At 44.1% G+C, this 20,827-nt stretch overlaps 1 protein-coding gene across 2 annotated transcripts in view; it reads left to right on the top strand.

The window, feature by feature from the left end:
- HDAC8 (histone deacetylase 8) overlaps positions 1–20,827 on the top strand; it is a 240,392-nt gene that overhangs the window by 205,667 nt on the left and 13,898 nt on the right. For both annotated transcript variants that reach the window (XM_045839416.1, XM_045839418.1), the window contains exon 10: positions 12,623–12,728. In XM_045839416.1, the coding sequence (XP_045695372.1) occupies positions 12,623–12,728 (106 nt within the window). The remainder of the gene's footprint in view (positions 1–12,622; positions 12,729–20,827) is intronic.

The following is a 20,827-nucleotide window of genomic DNA, read 5'->3' as shown; positions in this document are numbered from 1 at the left end:
CTGAGCCACTCTGGTCAGGGCCCTTCATTTTTTATGTATCTCTCATGTTAAGTAATGCCAGCTGCTGACAACAACCAGGCTGAAGTGGCCACATGGCAGAGTCGGTCATTCACTCAGCAAAGATGTATGGAGTGCCTACTATGTGTCAGGCCTGTCCCAAGTCTCAAGGATAAAGAAAAGAATAAGGCCCAGTTCCCAACTTTAAGGAGGACACTGCCTACTGGGGGAGGCAGGCACATGAACAATGGCACTACAGTGTGATGGGTGCCAGAAGAAACAGGTTGACACCAAATAGTGGGAATGAAAAGGATTAAACTTCCTCCATCTGAGGGAGTCGAGGCCACCACAGCAAAGAAGCAACGTTTAGCAGGGGCTCCAAGGAGTTGACCAGATAAAGAGGAACAGGAAGAGATACTATAATTCAGTGTGGCTACAGTTTGGGGGCCATTGCCCGGACCTTGGCATGAGATAAGACTAGAGAAGTTGGCTGGGCCAGACTGTGAAGGTCTTTGCATGTCCTGCTTTAGAGTTTGAACTTGGTCCTACAGCCACTGGGGAGCCAACCACAGCTTTTAAGCAAAGTGAATGACATGATCTGATGTGAATATGTGACAGAAAGCTCGGGAAGGGAGAGGGACAGGGAAATCAGCTAGAGGTTGACTCAGCACAGCTGTACGTCTTCCCTCTGGACTCCAGGAGCTCCTTGCCTGCATGTCTATCACAGCACTTAACACAGAGCATTCCAATTAGTGTTTGCACAGCTGTCTCCACCCCTTGACTCCTTGAGGACAAGGGATAAGTCTCATTCATCCCTTCAGGCCCGGGAGACTGGCCCACCGGAATGTTCAGAATCAAGTGAATGTTGGTATCAATGATGGAATCAGTAGGTTCTAAGCAAGTACAGTTGGATTTGCCCCATGTAACCACTCTGCTGGCTGTATCAGAGATAAATCCTACTTGTTTGGAGGATCAAGTCCACCCATGACTTTTCCCCTGCCTCTGCCTGGCCCATCAATGTACCCATCACAAAGGAAGGATAGGATGTGCTAGTCAGAGAAGACAAGAAAGTTGTTTACGGGGCTGGGCTGATATAACTTGACCCAGTACTGCGATCTTTCTCATAAATTAATTTTTGATGACTTGTTTAAAATATATTGTTATTGTCCTCATTTTGCTTTCTGCCTTTCTTATCTTCCCTCCCTTCCTACTTAAGTTGTGCTTACCATTCAAGGCCAGTTTGGTTGCTTCCCATCCCCTCCATGTACCCTTATCCGTTAGCCAGCCCCCACATGGAGAAGAATTCCCACTTCAGTTTCCATCGCTCAAGAGAAATGACTCACCTCTAGCATTCATCTTGTCATAGTTATTCCTGTACCTGTCTGCCTTCTTTATTAGACCACAAGCTCCTCAAGGCCAGGGATTGTCTTCTTCATTATGGTCTCCCCAGCACCTGCCACCTACGTCCTGCCCCAAAAGGTAACCAGTGAGTTTTCAAGTAATACCCAAAGCATACAGGGTGGGGCAAAACAAGGTTTACCATTGTTTGTAGGGAAAGAATAATACAATAATTAATGAATAATTATACAAGAACAAGCTCTGTGTTTCACATACTCACAACTGTAAACCTACTTTTGCCCTACCTTGTATTGTTTGCTGTCCGGCTGTCCCCTGAGAGATAATGCCAGTCTTGGGAGCACCCTATGCCTTTTGCTGTCTTGTTGCACACAAGTAATGTTTTTCTTCATCTGACAAATGGCAAGGAAAAATATTATTGCTCATCAAGCAATGGGAATATCTCACAGACATAGAGATCCCTTAATCTCTGTTTCATGCATTTTGAAAGCACACAATCCACGGATCCATTCAGTCGTAAGTTCAAATCTTTGCTGAAGAGCTTACTGTGTGATGGGACTCACCTATGGTGCTGAGCGAACCAAAAAAGATGACCATTCTTTTTGAAAAGACTTATACTGAATTAGCTCTACTTGGAACACATTAAGCATCAAGGGCCAAGAATTCAGGTTTTCCACGTGGAAATGGCCAGCAGACAATTAAAAATGGAAGTCAGAGGCTGGCGGTAAACACTGGACCCAGAGGTGTAGGATCTGTAAATGGAAGTGATTAAAACAACAGCAGTGTATGAACTAATTCAGAGGGAGAAAAAGAGAAAGTGTGCTGAGAGTACAGCCTAGAGACACCCACATTTAAAAGGCAGGTGAAGGAGAGGATCCTGGGAAGGAACCTGGGAAGGAGCCTGAGAAGGAGCAGGGAGAGGAGTGGTGGTAAGAAAGAAGACAGTGCCAAACACGAGGGGGGCACTTGGTGATGTGTGCTGGAGACAGCTCAAATAGGGTGAGTGATAACTGAGAAGAGGACATTAGGTTGGGCAGTTCAGAGGCCACTCTCAGTTTCCTAAAGCAGGAATAGCACAGAGGGCTATATTCCTCCCCAGGCCCCTCCCCGCCACAACGTACTCCCACGGACTACATGACAAACCGATCATGGCACATTCTCGCTGAACTTAGACAAGCCTCAGAATCCTTCTCAACAGAGGGCCCCGAGCAGCTACTACTAATCCATCCGAGTTGCCAACAAGTTGAAATCTCTTTGCCATCCTTCTTCTGGAAAACAGTTCAGGGGAAGTGTGAGGAAGAAAGAAGCCAGACAGCAGTGGGTTGAAATGTCTGAGAAATGAAAAGGTCAAGGTGGTGAAGAAAAGAGATCTTAAGAAATTTAGTGGTGAGAGAAAAGAGAGAAGCAGTTGCTTGGACTAGTATAGGATGAAGCCAGGGCAGCACTCACTAATCCTCCAGCAGAATCTATTTTCAAGGTCATTTCAATATTTGCCCAGCAGCAAGATAGGGGTAGCAAAACCCCTGTACTCTCCCTTCCTCCATCCTCTCACCCTTTACTTAAGGAAAAATGTGATGTTAAAAAAATTGTTTCCAAAATATTCATTTGATTAACAGAGATATGTACTAGAACCAGAGTTGGCCCTGCACATATTTATGATGAAGGAATTCTCTCTAATAGAAATTTGAGGACCAGCAGTGATGTGGAGAAGGTTTGCTAGTCTTGGCAAGGGCCTTTTCCCCAAGCTCCTGAAACCACACACTGAAGGGAAACCTTGGCTTGAAGGGAGACCCCTAGTGAAGTAGTGGCCACCGTATGTACCCTGGTCTCTTGTGTCTCCTCCTCCGTACCTCCTTCCTTCCCTCACCAATTTACTGCCCCCCCACCTGTTTTATTTCCTCTCCTTTCTATCACCCCTGTCCCCCACCTCTCTTTCCCACCACTTCTAATTTCTCATTCCCTCCTCCTGTCTTCCATTTTTCTTAGTCTCCTTCATTTAGAGCCTTCTCTTCTTGATCTCTCTGCTCTCTTTCTGGCTTTGAGGTTTACAGATACAGGGTAAGCTCTTTGGAATTCACCCTCATTCAGTCTTAAATGACATTTGTAAAGAAATCCAGTTTTGCCACTGTCTATTGCATACAAAACTCCTGTTTCTTTGTGGAGTTGATAAAGCACAAGAAACAGTAATAATGATAATGATAATAACATTTACCGAGTAATTACTGTGCACCAAGTACTGCTCTTAAGTGCTTTATATGAATTAACTCACTTATTGCCACAACAACTCCAAAGAAAGGTATGTCCCATTACTATTCCTATTTTCCTAACAAGAAACTCAAGGCACAGAACAGTTACATAATTTGCCTAAGGTCACAGAGCTAGCAAAGGGTGGAGCAAAGATTTGCTCTATGACTCCAGAAATGTCACTCTTTAACCACTAGGCTTATTGCTGCATGGTGTCATAGAAAGCCCACTGGGCTGCAAGTGCAAAGCCTTGGGTTAAACTTCATATCGGCTGCTTTAGCACTATCATCTTGGTCAAGTCACCTCACTTGTCTAGTGCCTCACACGTGTGAGGGCATTTTTCTGTACTTTAGCCAATACCACACAGTTAGGCTTGGATTCATTTTTCTGCCATTCCTCTGATGATATCATCCATCTCTAGTCAGATTTTCATCTCCTTGAGAGCAGTCATCCGACCTTATTCCTTGCGTACTCAGCTTCACCCCGCTCTCGGGGCCTAGAATAATGCTCAGCACCCTAATAGAACACATGCATGTGTGCCTTGGGTTTCTTGTTAGGAAAATAGGAATAGTAATGGGACATATCTTTCTTTGGAGTTGTTGTGGCAATAAGTGAGTTAATTCATATAAATGAATTAACCCTAATAGAACACATGCACACGCACACACATAATACATATGCAAATTACTGTGGATTGGCTAATATAGGAACCTTACTGAATACACAGTATGCTAAAGGGCTATATACATTTCTTCAAGAAGCCTCTACGTACTTTAGTTACTGCAATAAGACTAGTTAATATCAGCCATACTCTTTGCTTAAATATAATTGATGCTCAAGTAAGCTAACATTTCTTTGGTTTACCTGATTATTTTGCTGGATAAACATTTTTCTATGCCAATAGTTAAAATGCCTTTAAAACATCTAAGTAATACAACTATTTCCATGCCCTATCTGTTCATTCATTCATTCAGCCAAAACAGTTCTTGGCACTGGTGAATGAGCCTCACCAAGAAGCAGTTTCTAAGTCCCAACTCAGTGTTCACGATGAGGAGCACGGGTGGGATACGGATACATCTAGATGAGGCGCCAGGTTTTTATCCTCACGTCTACCTCCTCATGTAACACTCCAATAGCCACTATCTCCCAGACTCAGTCATGCCCTGGACACCCCTAATTGTACAAGCAGTTGCCTTTAGCGTGTCACTTCCTTACAGTTCAGTCCAACAACTAGTGGGGTTATTATTTTTGTTTGTGTTGTAAAGCCACGGCAATAGAATTTACTCCCGATAATACTGCCACAATTTTGTGTCCTTAAAATGTACCATAAATTATATTTATAGTAACCAAATTTCCTGTAAACAGAAATGGGCTTTTTTTTTTTCAGGGAAAAGAGGTTTGTTGTTTTTTTTTTTGTTTCCATCATGGTTGGGCCCAAGTTCTTTGGTGGAGTAATTGGTGATAGAGGAAAGGTGGAGAAGCACTGTACAAAAGCATGTTATGGGTCAAAGTGCTGGTGCTGTGTTATTCTGGTTGCAGTGAGTTCTATTCATAGGGTGATACAGGACATGAAATGCTCTCTGTGGTCAGGCCCCACATCCTAGTCACCAGCACAAGCTCCCCAACTGAAGACAGAGCAAAGCCTTCGGGTCTGTAAGAGAGATGGGCACTGACCTTGGGTTTACCCCGATAGAATAAGCCTAATTTTTAGGAAAGGTAAACCTTGAATAAACAATAACAATTCGAGAGTGACTTGGAATATTACAAAAAGGGAGATGACTAGAAGCAGTGTCATTGTGTCCTGTACTAAGAGAGAAGGACACTAGTTTAGCCACAGGAACATATTGCCAGCATGTCACATGCATTCCTTTAAGCGTCTTTCTCATGCTGAATCTCATCCCTAAGACTCTATGAAATGTCCCTTTACTCTTCTTTCTTCCTCTCCAGTGGCTCTTTTTGTTTTTGCCTATTCACTGAATCTTTGTAACCCCCTACAACCTTAGTTCTTGGCCATGACCTCAGTTCTACACACTCTTATCACATCTCCAGCTACGTGCTAGACATGGTGACTCACATGCATTGCTGTCATTTCAAACCCAACTAAACCTAAGCCCATCACCTTCCCGTAGGCAGACTAGCTCTTCCTGCTAATTCACCTCAGCTCTGTCAGTGACACTGTGATTCTCCCACTTACCCACACTCAAAATCTTGGAGCCAACTTTGACTTCTCCCTTCTCTCCTTTCCTCCACAGCCAACCAATTACCAAAGTCCTGATGAGACTGCTTCACAACGTCTCTGCCCATTCTCTCCATCCCCACAGCAATCACCCTTTTCTGAGCCCTCATTACCGCCCCTCTTGAATGACTGCAGTAGCCCCCACACTGGGCACCAGCCTTTGTATGCTACTCCCAGGTTTCCTAAGGCACATCTCCAGTCCTGATGCTGCCTCAGTGCCTGTCACATCAAGTCCTGTCTCCTCAACCTGGGATTCAAGGCTTCCCATGCTCTCCTTTGCCGTCTTTAGCCAACTTAGAGTAATTGCTGGTCCCTATACTTGTCCTGCATTCTCTTGCCTGCACTGATTACCCCTACCCGACCCCAAGTTTGCTTGTTTGCAATCACCCCATCCTTTGAGACCCTAATTCTTCTTTTTTCTTTTTTAATATATTTTATTGATTATGCTATTACAGTTGTCCCATTTCCCCCCTTCATTCCCCTCCACCCTGCGCACCCTCTCTCACCCACATTCCCCACCTTTACTTCATGTCCATGGGTCGTAAGTTCTTTAGCCTCTACATTTCCCATATTATTCTTGCCCTCTCCCTGTCTATTTTCTACCTACCATTTATGCTATTTATTCTCTTATTCTCTACCTTTTCCCTCTCTATCCACCTCCCACTCCCCTGTTGCTAACCCTCCATGTGATCTCCATTTCTGTGGTTCTGTTCCTGTTCTAGTTGTTTGCTTAGCTTGTTTTTGTTTTTCTTTTAGGTATGGTTGTTAATAATTGTGAGTTTGCTGTCATTTTACTATACCCGTTTTTTATCTTCTTTTTCTTAGATGAATCCCTTTAACATTTCATAAAATAAGAACGTGATGATGATGAACTCCTTTAACTTGACCTTATCTGAAAAGCACTTTATCTGCCCTTCCATTCTAAATGAAAGCTTTGCTGGATATGAGACCCTAACTCTTGAATATCCTCAGAATTCCAAAGGCATTTTATTTCATTCATTCAACAAACGTGAATTGAGCACCTGTTATTTTCCAGGCCCTATGCTAGGAGCTATAGGTAATATAAATATGAATAAAACAGTATTCTCCCCTTGTGGCACTCTGGCTAAGGGACCAGAAAGACAGACATAACTAACTCTAACTCCTTAGTAGGCTGCCTCTGACTCCCATCCTATGGGCTCTTCTCCTTAGCCAATAAATGTACTTAAAACTCTCCCATCTTAAAATACCCACCTTACCCCAGCCCCATCCCTGTATCAACTGACTAAAAAAAGAGTGTATACTTACCATCATTCTCATCTTCACCTCCTCCCATCCGACTCTTCGGCCCACTCCAGTCAGGCCTTGTCCACACCTTCCACTGACTTTGCTGTGGCAAAGCTCTCCTTCCCATGGACAAACCAGAAGAATGCCCTCCTCTTATGGAACCTCTCTACAATATCTCAAATTGTCACCAGCACTGTCTCTACTCCCTCTGCCCACCTCTGAAATATTGGCTGTTTCCCATGATTCCTTCCTTGCCTCTCTCCTTATTCTGCAGTAAGCCTCCCCTGCCAGCTAAGGGGCATTTCCTTTATGTCATTGATAATTCTCACATCTTTAACACATATCCTGTATCTTCAGCCCAACCTCTCTCCTAAATTCCAGACCACTCTATCAGGGTCCTGACCCTCCACATGCTCCCACTAAACTCCCCTCACACACAAGCACCCCACTATAAACACTTGTCCTCTGCCTGTATTCCTTATCCCATTAATGCACCTCCTACACAGTCAGAAATCCTTGACTCTCTTCTCCCACACTTCCCACATCCAATTCATTGTTTAGTCCTATTGATGCTATTTTTTTTTCAGTTTTTCTATCTCTCCGTTCCTCCCAAAGCAATTGCAGTTCAGGACCTGTCACCACTCATTATGGCTCTAGGACCAGCCTTCTCACTGATCTCCCTACTTCCATTCCTCACCTCAAATTCCATTCCATTCTGCAGCCTGTAGCCAGTGAGTCTCCTGAAGTACACAGCTGACCTTTTCATTCCCTCATTTATAAGCTCCCCCAAGTTTCCATTCACTTATTGCACACATAGTTATTTACCACCTACTAGGTGCAAGCACGATTTGGGGAACTGGCAATAAAGCAGAGAGCAAAACAATGATCTGCCCTCATGGGCCTTCTAGTCTGGGATAAGGCCAAATGCCTTACTCAGTATGGGGAGCAGCAGCACCTACTATGACACTCATGCCTGCCCCCCCCCCCAGCCTTGTGTCCTAATTCTCCTTATGCCCTACTTTGGAGCCATAGCAAATTAATTTCAAGGCCTTAAATGTGCTGTTCTGTTCTACTCTCACTGCCTTTGCCCAGGCTGTCTTGGAAATGCCTGCCTCCCACCCACCACACACCCTTTGCATTTCCCCCACCTACACAATCACTTTCTTTGAGGTAGTTTAGAGGCTGCTGTAGGTAGTGGTGATCTTCACAGTGACCCAGGTTCAAATCTCAGCTGCACATACGGTAGCTGTATAACTCCTGTCAAATTATCTGACTGTTGGGTGCTTCAGATCCTCATCTTCAAATGAAAATAATTATAGTACCTCCATAAGACTTGATTGTGAAGATTAAGGAAGTCAATTCATAAAGAGTGCTGAGATACTTTAGGTGCCTGACACACAATAAGCCTTTAATAAATGTTAACTGTTATTATGTTTATCTTTATTATTATTATTATTAAATTTCTTATCACACTATTCTATAGTAATTTCTCCTACTAAACATATCTTACCATCTTTGTACCTGATAACTAACCTAGTCAGGCACATAGTAGGTACTTAATAAATGTTGATGAAAGGATAAATGCATTGACTGATCCAGGTTTGTGGTTTGGTTTCCTCTGACCAAATAGGATCATGAAGGAATAACAGCAACGTTAAGGCTTCTTCTGCACACCTTTGTGACCAAATGTCTAAGTGTATGCTGTTGGAATTGCATGAGCAAGAGCTGGGGAGGAGTGAGCAAGAAAGGCATGTTGAGCTGGGCCAAACTGAGCAAGAACTGAGCAATTTTCATCTCTTTATTCATTGACTTTTGGGGCAAGAAGGCATCAACTAGTCTAAAGTAGCTGTTACCTTCAACTCTCATCCCTCAATCCCACCTCATAATTTCCCCCCTTTCCACTCACTACCATGTTCCCCTCAATCATGTATAAACTGAAACTCAGAGAGCAAAAGGAGTGATGAGGGAAAGGGGGATGGGATGGAGAAGGGAGCTAGATCAAAGCTAGCATTTCCACTGGAAGGCTACCGACCTCTTTCATCCCCTGCTCCACCTGTCTGGGAATGGGATTGCTGCTTGCCCATTTCCTTTCCTCTTTAGGGCTGGAGGGCAGTTTCAGGGTGGGGCCTCAATCTATTTCTAGTGCTGGCCAAATCCCTCCACCCTAACATCTCTTTTGCCTTATGTGATCAGATTTCCTTTTCACCTCACCAGTAAGTAACAAGTGGCAGGAGCACAGGGCAGGAAACTGTGAGAGACGTCGGCTTCTCCTTGGGCCTGCGCAGAGCTAATGGTTTAAACAAGTGGGGAGGACCCTGGGGCTGCTGGACTTTGTCTGGCAGGAGGAATAGACTCTTCTGCATTGCAGCCTCAAGTTCTTGGCCACAGGGGATAGGTGAGGCATTGGTTTAGCAAGGGCCTTTTGGCCCAGGAGAAGGGAATTCACAGTACTGAAGTTCTGAGAAGTGCATATTATCTCAGTGATTCCTAACAACCCGACCAGGTCAGAGCTTATCATCCGTCTGGTAGCAATGACGAAACAGAAATTAAGAAACTCCCCTGAGGCACGCAGCTAAACCCCGGCATGAAAATCCAGCCCTGCCTTGACTCTAAAGCCAGGACTCTTTCCACCTCATCATGCTGCCTCAAGAGTCTAGAAAAGCTGTTAATGCTATGAGTTGGCTCTTTGCATTATTCCACATAATTAACTCAACAGCCAGCTAAACCTTTTGTGTATTACTTTAATTCAACATAATTTTAAAATAAAGGTTTAAAGAGAAACTTTAATGATTGGAGTTCGACTCTACAGGCTATGCAAAGAGAACGTGACAGAAGATTCTGTCTTTGCAGAGTTTTTAGTTCAGTGGAAAAGACTTAACAAGCGCAAAAATAAAAGCATAATATAACACAGAAACAGGGAAACACCACGAGAGGGCCAGAGAGGGGGATAGGGCACAACCTTTGCCCTGCCTCTCACTAGGAAGATACAGCCTCTGCCTTCCTAGTGCCTCTCACTTCCGACAGCCCCAAGCAGAGCCTCCCAAGGCTGGGACCAGCCAACTGCAATGTGGAAGTGCATCGCAAAATCATCTGTGTCCCCTAGCCCAAGAATAGTGCAAATAACCTTGACCTGGGAATGATATTTGATTGCCGAAGGTGGGGAGATATTTAGGAACCCAGGCTTGGCTATTGCCTGCAGCCAGCCTGCTTCAGCAAAGAATGGGTTATTTAGTGGTTAGAGCCAGGTGCTAATGCAACCAAGACAAGAGGTTCAATCCCAGGCAAGGTGAGTTCTGTTAGATGGCAGTTCGGACCCCAGCTGCCCATCTTGTAACCCCATGCTCTTGGTCAAAGAGGGGGCTAAAAATAGAGTGCCAGTAACCATGTAGCGGATACTCACAATGAGGACGTATTTTTCCAAACACTCAGCCCCAAACAGACAGCTCCCCACATGTCTTGCTGACAGGATCAGCAGTGTTCCTTTCATAGATGGAGACAGCGGTTCCCTCCTCCTATACCTCAGCAAGGCCCCCTGCCTCTGATTCTCAGAGCACTGTGATGCCCGCGCTTTGGGTCTCCCAGAGTGGCTGCTTCATTACAGCTCCCTTTCCTCTATTGCTCTCTCTAAACCCATCTTTCCATACCCGTGAAATGAGTGTACTACTTGACACCCTCTGGAGGAGAGGCCACCTGTTTGAAGCCTTCTCTTCCAGAGCCAAGGCACGAGGTCCCCAGGCTTAGACTGAGGGGCCCCCCTTGGTTAAAAATACAAGCCTCTCAAGTTTCTTTGATCATAACGGGGGGTTAGTTTCTGGATGTGTCACCAGGTAATCCCTCCTGTCTGTTTCACATATGGGTTTGGTAGAGATGATCCCTACTCTAGGCCTCTTCTCTCTCTAGAACTCGGGACCTCAGGCATTAGAGGGTAATAACTCCAGGAGCAAGGAACTAGGCCCCTCTCTTCATTCTAGACCAGACCCCCCAAAGGAGACATTCTAAGCAATGGTACATTATAAGTTTTGGACATTTTTCTTTTAATTTAAATGTGTAGAGTTTTCTGTCATGGATATGCATCAGATTACTCCCATGGATTCGACAAAGAGGCTGTTAGAATCCCCAGAGATTGTTCCACAACCTCTCCCACAGTGCCAGATGTACATCCAGACTCTTAACAAGGATAATTTGGTGGCAACGACAATAACCCTGGATTATTTTTTAGAGGCTCTTTGAATGACATCAAATTCATGACACATATCAAGGTCCCTTTTTTTTCTCATGCCCTTTGTACCATTTTTTTTCCTGTGGAATTTGAATTTCCCTGGCTTACTTACGGCCTAACAATATCACTATTGAAAGCACATAATGTTAAGGACCATATGCTCTCTCTCCAGAGAGTGTGCACAAATACTATTTCTGTTAAAAACTAAACAGAAATAGCAGCTTTGCATATTTCCCATTCAAAGACTTACCCCCATTGAATGATTCCCTTTGTCGTTGAGTGTTTTCCCCAAGCGAGCCCCAATAGAGAAGCTGAATCAGATATTGTGACTTACCAAAGGTCACAAGGAGTCATCTAGTGAGCTAGAAATAGAATCCAAAAACCTTTATTTTGATTCCCTGAATTTAAAAACAAATAAACTCTACTACAGAGAAAGAAAAACTGAAGTAGAGAAACTAGGCTTGTTTGACATTCCCGGGTCAGGGAATTCAAAACAGCCAGAACTAACAGGCAGCTGCCATGGACTCTGAGGACCGATGACATGGATAAGACCTGGGCCCTCTCTACCTTCAAGGAGCTGATAATCCAGTGTGGGGAGATCGGGTCACTGATGAAAAATCTCTATCCAAAGCAGAATGTGCTTGCTAACAGCTAGAGGAACCCAGAGAAGGTCTTGTCCATCTTCATAACCCTCCACAGCAGCTGGCACAGTGACCTGTTTAGGCTAGGCGGGCAAGCACTGTCTATTCGTCGAACACGGGCCATAAGAGAAATACTAACGGAACGCTCTGGGAATTGGTGGGGAATGAAGGACAGCTTTGTGAAGAGGGTGACATTTGAGCTGTGCCTGGAAGGATGGGGTGGGTTTTGGGGGGTTTTTTACAGGCAGCAGGGATTGGAGGAGGGCCTTTGTAGGCCCCAGGAAAGAGCAATGGCAAAGATGCTAAGGGTACCAGAGTGTGGCCTGATTTGAGAGAGCTCAGAGCAGGCCAGTATGGCTGGAGAAGAACCCTGGACAGGCGGCAAGGGCTAAGGCTAGAGAGAAAAGTTGAGACCTGAAAAGAGAGAACCTTGAACAACGAGCTAAAGAATTTAGCAGTAGACCGTCACTGGAGGTTTTAAACTAGGGGAATGGCACCACCAGGACAGAGCTTCCTGCTGCATTCTCCTGCCCTGCCCACCTGGGCCTCCCTGGCCTTGTCAATAGTGGTGGGTTTCTTTTGATTGTACTGTTTGTATGTGGTTTGGTTTGCAGGTTTTCTGTGGTTGAGTTTGTTTTTTTGGCCTTTCCCTTTTCCTTACAGTTTTTCACAGCATATGGTCCTGATTATGTGCTGGAAATCACGCCAAGCTGCCGGCCAGACCGCAATGAGCCCCACCGAGTCCAGCAAATCCTCAACTACATCAAAGGTGAGCACCACCCCTTGAGTCCTGCCCTCCTCATTCCACCCAGCTTGAAGTGGCCCATCAGTGGGGCTTCCCCAAATACCATTTGTCTTTTGGTGGCTAATTGTTTCACTGATTTGGAAGGGAAACCTCTTCTTGGCCTGTTAGATTGTGGCTGGAATTCTACACTGGCCACTCTGGTTGGGATTGTCATTTGGCCAGCTAATGTCACCTTCAGGGACACAAAAGGTTCGGCTTTAGGCACCTCCAGTGGAAGACAAGTTCTAAAAAATGGGCCCTGGAACCCTTTTTTCTTTCAAAAGAGCAACAGTAAAACCCCCTTGAGATGAGGTAAGTTCAAGTCAATTCAGACCTTCAGGGAAGGGTTGGGGGTTGCTCACAAACATTCTGTTCCAGTGGGCTCCTTGGTCCATGAGAGCCTTGAGAGACTGTGGGCCTACAGTGCATAGTCAGGGATTTGGACGCCCTGAGCATAGGTTGCCCAGTCTTACCCAGAGCACTAGAGATGGGGCTATGGCCCTTTCCTTCCCATCTCTAAGGCTGGCCTACAATTATTCCGGCCTCTGGACAGAAGGAAAATGGCAGTCGTCAGGTTATTGCCCTCTTGATCACACTGTCCACTAGCTGTTTGGGGATGTTGCCCTCACTTTCCAGTAGAGTCCCCCTCCCAACCCCAGCTGCCACTTCACAACTCAACTCACTTTACCATTTTTAAAGTAGTTTCAGCATCCACTTTCCTGTTTAATTACATTTGTATATGTTTGTGAATATTTTTTGGATCCTAATTATTTGCAGAATTGAGAAGTCAAGGGTGTCATATTGCTCATCCCAGAAGAGTGAAAGCCTCATGTTTATTCATATAACGACCAAGAAGACAGAACCAGTTCTCCTACCTTTGAGTCCCTCATTGGAAGAGAATTCAGCATGAAAGGATTCTCAGCCAGAGTTAGTCTGAGGGGATACATGGTGTCCTGAGGTCTTTACCCAGAGCTATATTAAGGCCCTACTCTCTGATGGAGCCCAGTCTGACAACAGCCAAGTCCATAGGCAGGAACTCCATGTCTCAGGCTTCTTTGGTTAAAAGGAAAATTCTAAGCTCATAAGTCATAGACTCACGAGGTTATGCTTACAGCAACGTTTATTGCCTCTCTAAGGCGTTCCATAGCCCTCAGCATTTCCCTGACCCTATAGTTTCCGGCCACCTCCCTCTGCTCTCTCAGTGACTACTAACCTGAAGACCCTCACTCCCTAACCAAATCTCCTTCCCCTTTCTAGCCTATAAAGCCTTTAAAACTCTTCTATTCCTGGCCCTTGTCTAGTCCTTCTCACTGTGCTGCAGCTCTAATTAACAGTAGCACTCCCACCCTAGTTTCTTCCTGCCCCTCTCAGACCCAGGACACATTTCCTGTTTCCTTTGGGACTGTACCTGGACCAACTTCTCTTACCCTTCTTCCTTCAACCTTACCATTTTCCCCCTATCCAGGCTCTAAATCCTGGTAGAGCACATATAAAGCAATAGAAACAGAAACTAAACAAGCTTCTGCAGCTACTTGCTCACATCTATGTATGTGCAAATATCTGTATGCCCTCATGCTTTCCTGCACACGTACCCAGACACATATCTCCAGAGAGTGGTGACATCTTGCTATTGAGGAAATGGAAATGACAAGCGAGAGAAGGCATAAGGAAGGTAATTCAAAGGGAAGAGAACTAGGAAAGGTAAGAAACCCAAAAGAGGAATACATTTTTAAAATATTTGAGGTGAAAGTCTAGTTTGAGGGTTGGTGAAAAAAAAATGATAGAAAATCTTAGAAGACATGGTAGTTACACAGAAGTCAAGATTTTTAAAAGATTCTAACAAGTGAGAACAACATTCAGATTGTAACACAATGAAATGAAAGGGGGAGAAAATGTATGAACCAGGAAACGGGTCCTCAAAAGCAACTGGATACAGACAAGATAGAAAGACATGTTTAGCAGCATTTTCTGTGAAAGAGTCAGGGATTTTAGTCAACACAGAGCTCAGTGTGAGTCATCAGGACAAGGTGGCTCACAAAGCTGGTACCAGTGATACGGATACATTATCAACCTCACTTTAAAAGGGTCCTAGACAAATAGGAGTGTCTTCCAGGAGGTCTGTTGGGGTGGGAAGAGGACTAGAGTCCAGGTTGCAAAAGGTGTGGTAGAAGAAGCTGGGGCTTTTCGAGAAAAGAATACCTCGGGGCATGTGGTCTCTACTCCATATCTTTAAGAGGCTGTTACAGACCAGAGGGTGTAGACAGAGTCGATGCGGTCACATGGTACTGAGCTAGAACTCATGGGTAGATATTATAGAAAGGCAGACTTTCACTCAGTAGAAGGAGGGAATTTCTAATCATTAGAGCTATCCAAAGTGTAACTAACTGCCCAGAAAGGAATGAGGTCTCTGTCACTGGAGACTTACAGGTAGAGACTGGACAGTCATTTGGCTATCAAATAGTAGAAGGGCTCCTGCACTGGGGGAGGGTGATTGTACTACATTATTGTTAAGGCTCCTTCCAACCCCAAGATTCTAAGATGCTGTTCATTAAAATGAGAAAAAAATTTAAAAAACAATTAAAAATATGATGAGAGTGCACAGATTCGTAGATGAGTCACAGTGGTTGTTATAGGGAAGAATTGATGAGGAGAAGGAAAGAAACTAAGTGGCTGAGAGTGGGCAGGGAGGAACCGGAGAGGGCAGGCAGCAAAGTAGAGAGGGTATAACATATTAGGCATCCTCAGATTTTCCATTTAGCCATCCCTTGCATATTGACAAGGTCTTGTGTTCTAGCCATGCAAATGAACAGAGCGCACAAGTCCAGAACCGAAAAGAAATTCAACTCAACCTAGAAGAAATTAGGGTAGAAAGAAGTCCAAATGTTGCTAAAAATGGCCAGGCTAACCTGCTGTTCTGAAACCGTGCCCCTCCAGCCTTGTGACGCATGCTGCCATCAGATAGTGCGTTGCCATGACAATGGTCAGTGTCGAAAGGCTGCTGAATTTTCTACATTCTGAAAGATTTTCCTGAACCTGCCTACAAGATTGTCATTTATTCTTGCATATAAAAACCTCAGCCAGGCTGGCATTTCTCCCCGCACCTCCCTTTCCCGTCTCCCAGGAAAAACAAAGGTTGGGGGATATAGGCACAGATTGATTTGGGGAGGTGGGATGGTGATGAGGAAGTGGATAAAGCTCCACTCTATGGGAGGGAATTTAGCCAGTGTGTATAGTTGAATTTGTTCAGCCTCTGAGCTTGTTTTTTTCCTCTTTCTCACCACATCCATTAGAAGCACAAAAGATGGGATTTTGAACCTATTGGAGATCAAACCTGAGGTGGTTCATCTTACAGAGATGCATTCCACATGCTACAGGATGAGTGGAGGGACAGGCAGATTCAGACTTCATCTTATCCCATCTTTTCAGCCCATTAATCTATCCAAGAGGCGAAAAAGACAAAAATAAAGACATGGAGAGTAAATTCAAACTTTTAGATTTATACGGAGAAAAGCGGTGTTTTGCTCCCGCAAATTGCTCTTCTCATGCCGGTGAATCTGGAAGATACGTGGCATTGTTCACAGGAAGTGTGGGTCAGAGTGGATCACTCAGCCTAGCTCATGACCGCTGCAGTAAAATCATCTTTGCCCCATCTTTATGTGCTCATACTTGTTTACCTTCTCTCTGGTTGACGTACTCCGGAGGAGCTGGCTCACAGCGAGCCTTCTAGAGCTGGAACTGTGCTGAGTGATCCGTCTCCAGAGGGAGGCGGCTAGCTCCCCAAGACTGAGTAGCTCTGCATGGGGGAAACAAGGGTAGAGGTTTTCTAGTCCCTGTTACTGATAACATTTGAATCAAGTAAAGGTCCATAGGAGGACAAAAGCTTCATGTTCCAACCCAGGCCCAACCCTCTGGGGGTGGGGGCAGGGAAGGGAGGGTGAGTTGTGCATATGTATGTGTTGGAATTATAAGGTTTCTACACTTGCTCTGAGTTCCCAGACTGTACCCCTGGTGTGCTTGTGATAGAAAAGGAAACAAATGGGGCCAGGACGCAAGGAGGAACATGGTAGGGAGTGGGGACAAGAAGCCTTGTGCACATCTGCCCTTTCTGACCCTTAATTAAGGTGGTTTAGTATGGCAGCCACTCCAGTACAGGGTTGGGAGATGGGCCACCAAACTAATGTGGGAGTAGGGAAAGAACATAGGTGAAATAACAACAATAATAGCTACTATTTGTCTTACAGATGAGGAAAATGAGGCTCAGAGCAGATAAGTGAGTTGGCCAAGGTCGCCTTTATTAATTCGTTCAGCAAGTAATTACTAAGCACCTACTATGGGCCATACACTGTGCTAATAGGTGATGGAGTAAACATTTGAACCCAGGTCTCTCTGAACTGGGGCTTTGAAGTCAGGCTGTTTGGCCTTTCTGGTGCCCCTCCTCCCTTCACAGTGTTGCCCTGCCAACTCTACTCATCAGCACCCATCTGCTTTTTTCTAATCACCGTAATAAACCCTTCCCACCCTGCACTACATGTCTGGCTCCTTCCATGTGGATAATCCATAGCACCTGAAATCTGATGTCTCCCTGAAAATGGGCGAGGGGGGGGGAGATAGCCCTGGGTAACACTTGAAATCCTGGCCCCTCACCTAGGACCTCGAGCCCTCCCTAACTCCCCACCCCTGCCGGCCCCCATCATCCCACCATACTGTAATGAAACCTTCCAACTCCATTTTTATCTGAGTAGAGAAATAAAAGAGAAGGACAGAAGGTGGAAGAAGTCAGCCACCCAGCTCCTGCTGCCTGAAGTATGCTGTGGCCACCAGCCCATCTGCTATTTATAGCTCCTCAGCCTCAAGCTGAGACCCTTTGCACATCTGCTTGTAATATTCTCAAGAGAACCATTGTGCTGGGTGTGAGCAGCATCTCCTCTGGCATCCTGAAATCTGGGACTAACATTCTTCTAGGGACTAACAATTGGGGCATCTGGTCTGGGCATGTCCAGGGTCTCCTGGAGCCCCAAGCTTGAGGTAGAGGTAGTACTCCTTCCCAGTGGGTCTCAAAACCATAGAAACTCAGCTTACTTCCATACTTTTTTGCTTCATGAGAAGGCATGAGGATAAGTTGAAAGGCAGGGTTGTTTCCAAGACAGTCTGACCATTTGCTTCAGAGCTTTTAGAAGAAACTTCGAGCAGTATTGGGGAGGATACTTTGAGCCAATTTGCATGACTTTAGGTGAGGATCTCTGTGATGTCCTTCCCTCATCTCTCCTTGACGTTCCGTCCTTTCTTTAGTCCTGTCCAGCCTGGTATGAATCCTTTCCAGCCTACCACCAGCCTGTGCTTCTCCATTGACCAAGTTCCTTTCTCTTGCTTTACCAGAGTGTAATAATTGGATAGGTTTGTTATTGTTGTTGTTGTTGTTGTCGTTGTTGTTGTTGTTAAATAGAAAGATAAGTTATAAAAATATCATGCTGAACATTTTATAAATTCTAAAGTAAAAATGGAGTCTGCTACCTCACATCACAATAATTTAGTAGCTTTTAACAAACCATGAAAACCCTTGGCAGGTTACTTATGAAGACTTGAAATATTTATCTAAATCCAGGAGGTAGGAAGTACCATACTGAAAGCCTACTGTGCAACACTTTGTGCTAGATTCTTTCCATAGATCATCTCATTTAATCCTCACAATTACCTTATGAGGTAGGAAAATTGTGCCTGAAGAAGTAGTGTAACATGCCCATAGTCACATAACAAGTAAGTGGTGACCTTGGAATTTGAATCCAGGCCTGATGCCCCTCCTCTCCTTGGCAGTATTGCTCAGTCAAGTCTACTCATCATCCCTTGTCTGCTTTTTCCAGTTTTCCCTTAGTAAACCCTTCCCACCCTGCAGTGGCTCCCAAAGTGAGGTTGCAAACCAGTTTAATTCTAAGAAGTATTACTGTGTCTCCACTTTAAAGCCTAGCTAAAGCAATCAATGAATATTCTTTGGCATGTCTCATGTGCTTGGTGCCATGGGAAATATAAGTGGAGTTTAAGATGTGGTGCCTGCTTCTGCTAAACAGCTGAGAAGTCTAGGTGAGGATTTGATGCCTGACACTATGTACAGGAAGTACAGGAGTATGACTTCAGAGACACTGCTTTCAGAAGACTGGAAGGATTTGGATAGATAGGACTGAGGAAATGCTCAGAAGCAAAGGAAACTCAGATGGGGGTGTCAGGGGCAGATGGCAGGTTTCCTTGAATTTCAGGCTGAATAGTCCATATCAGATACAGAAAAGTAGGACCCATTCTAGGTTCTACAATTAGGATATGACTTGATGCAGTGATATTTGGATGCATCATGGTGGTATTCCAAGAGTGAGCCTGCAAGGGCCTGAACAAGAATGGTGGTGGTAGAATATTTCCTGTCCTATTCCTCCCAAATGGCTGAGAACTGATAGGAATAGAGTATCAGCAACACTTGGAGGTAAGTCAAGGAGAACAGAAGTAAAGATGATTCTGAGTTTTCCAGCCTGGCTACCAACTGGGATGGGAAGTTGTTGGGGTCGGGGCTTAGTTTTACAGAAGCATATACTTGATGTGTTCTGTTTTGATATGTTGAATTTGAGGTATGATACAATATCTCGGTACATCCACACAGAAGAATTTCTTGCAGCTGATTAAAAAGAGATGTTTAAGGATAGTTGGTGGACACAAGAATATGTTCATAATAACAATATTAAGTGAAAAAATACAAGATACAAAATGATTTAATACCATATATTCTCAATTTTGTAAAATGTACATAATCTTTGTTTGTGTGTGAGTGTGTGGATATGCACAGAAAAATCCTAGAAGAAAATATACCCAAAATGCTAACAGTAGTTACCTTTGGTGGTAGAATTGGAATTATGGGTAATTTTTTACTTGTTCTTTGTTTTTTTTCCTCTATTTTTCAAAATTTCTACCATGAATGTGTATTCCTTTTATAGTTAGATCAAAACAATACATATTTAAGAAAAAGACAATACATTTTAATAAGACCTTCTGTCCCAATTTTTTGTTTATAAAATCTGGTCATTACACCTGCAAACAGCTGGAAAAATAAGGGACTGGAGAATGAATATTTTATATGTCTCAGGTGCTGTTGCCTTTGTCAGGGACTTCTAGTAATTCTAGGGTGCTTCCATTTGACCTGCAAAGCAGATCTTCCTTTGACTCAAAATTTTAAAAAACCTCTTCTGTCCAGTAGAAGGGCAGAAAATCCAGACAGCTCCATAGGTCTACCTCCCTTTCCAAAATTCTCTTCACTCCAAAGTAACTGTCTCAGTCCCAGTCTCAGTCTTTCTGAGTTTTCTCTTCTGCCCCATTGATCTGTGTATCTATCTTCCCCACAGTCTTAATTACTGTAGGTATATAATAAATCTTAAAATCAGGTATAGTGGTTCCCCTTTCTTCTTTTTCAAAATTGTTTTAGTTATACTAGTTCCTTGGCCTTTTCATATAAACTTCAGAATAATCTTTTGTATAGCTACAAAAAATTTAATGCAAATTTAATGTTAAGAATTGTGTTAAACCTGTATATTGATTTGGGGAGAATTAATAACTTGATTATGTTGAGTCTTCCAATCCATGAACATGGTATGTCTTTCCATTTACTTTCTTCGATTTCTTTCATAAGCATTTTATAATTTTCAACCTACAGATCCTGAGCAGGCTTTATACCTAAGTTTTTCTTTTTTCTTTTTTAAAAAAGACTGTATTTGTTTATTTATTTTAGGGAGAGGGAAAGGGAGGGAAAAAAGAGGGAGAGAAACATCAATGTGTGGTTGCCTCTCACACGCCTCCACTGGGGACCTGGCCTGCAACCCAGGTGTGTGCCCTGACTGGGAATCGAACCAGTGAAGCTTTGGTTCACAGCCCAGCATTCAATCCACTGACCCACACCAGCCAGGGCCAGGGCTTTCTTTTTTGGAGTCATTGTATTTTTCACTTTGGTTTCCATGTGTTCATTGCTAGTATATAGAAATATAGTTTTTGTACATTGTGCTTCTATCCTGTGACCTTGCTGAACTCATTGATTTGTTCTAGGTTTTCTTGTAGAT

Source organism: Phyllostomus hastatus, unplaced genomic scaffold (assembly GCF_019186645.2).
Source record: "Phyllostomus hastatus isolate PE091 unplaced genomic scaffold, TTU_PhHast_1.1 phas_contig_30, whole genome shotgun sequence".
NCBI lineage: Eukaryota > Metazoa > Chordata > Mammalia > Chiroptera > Phyllostomidae > Phyllostomus > Phyllostomus hastatus.
The sequence above is the reverse complement of the archived record's forward strand: the minus strand, read 5'-3'. Positions and strand labels throughout refer to the sequence as shown.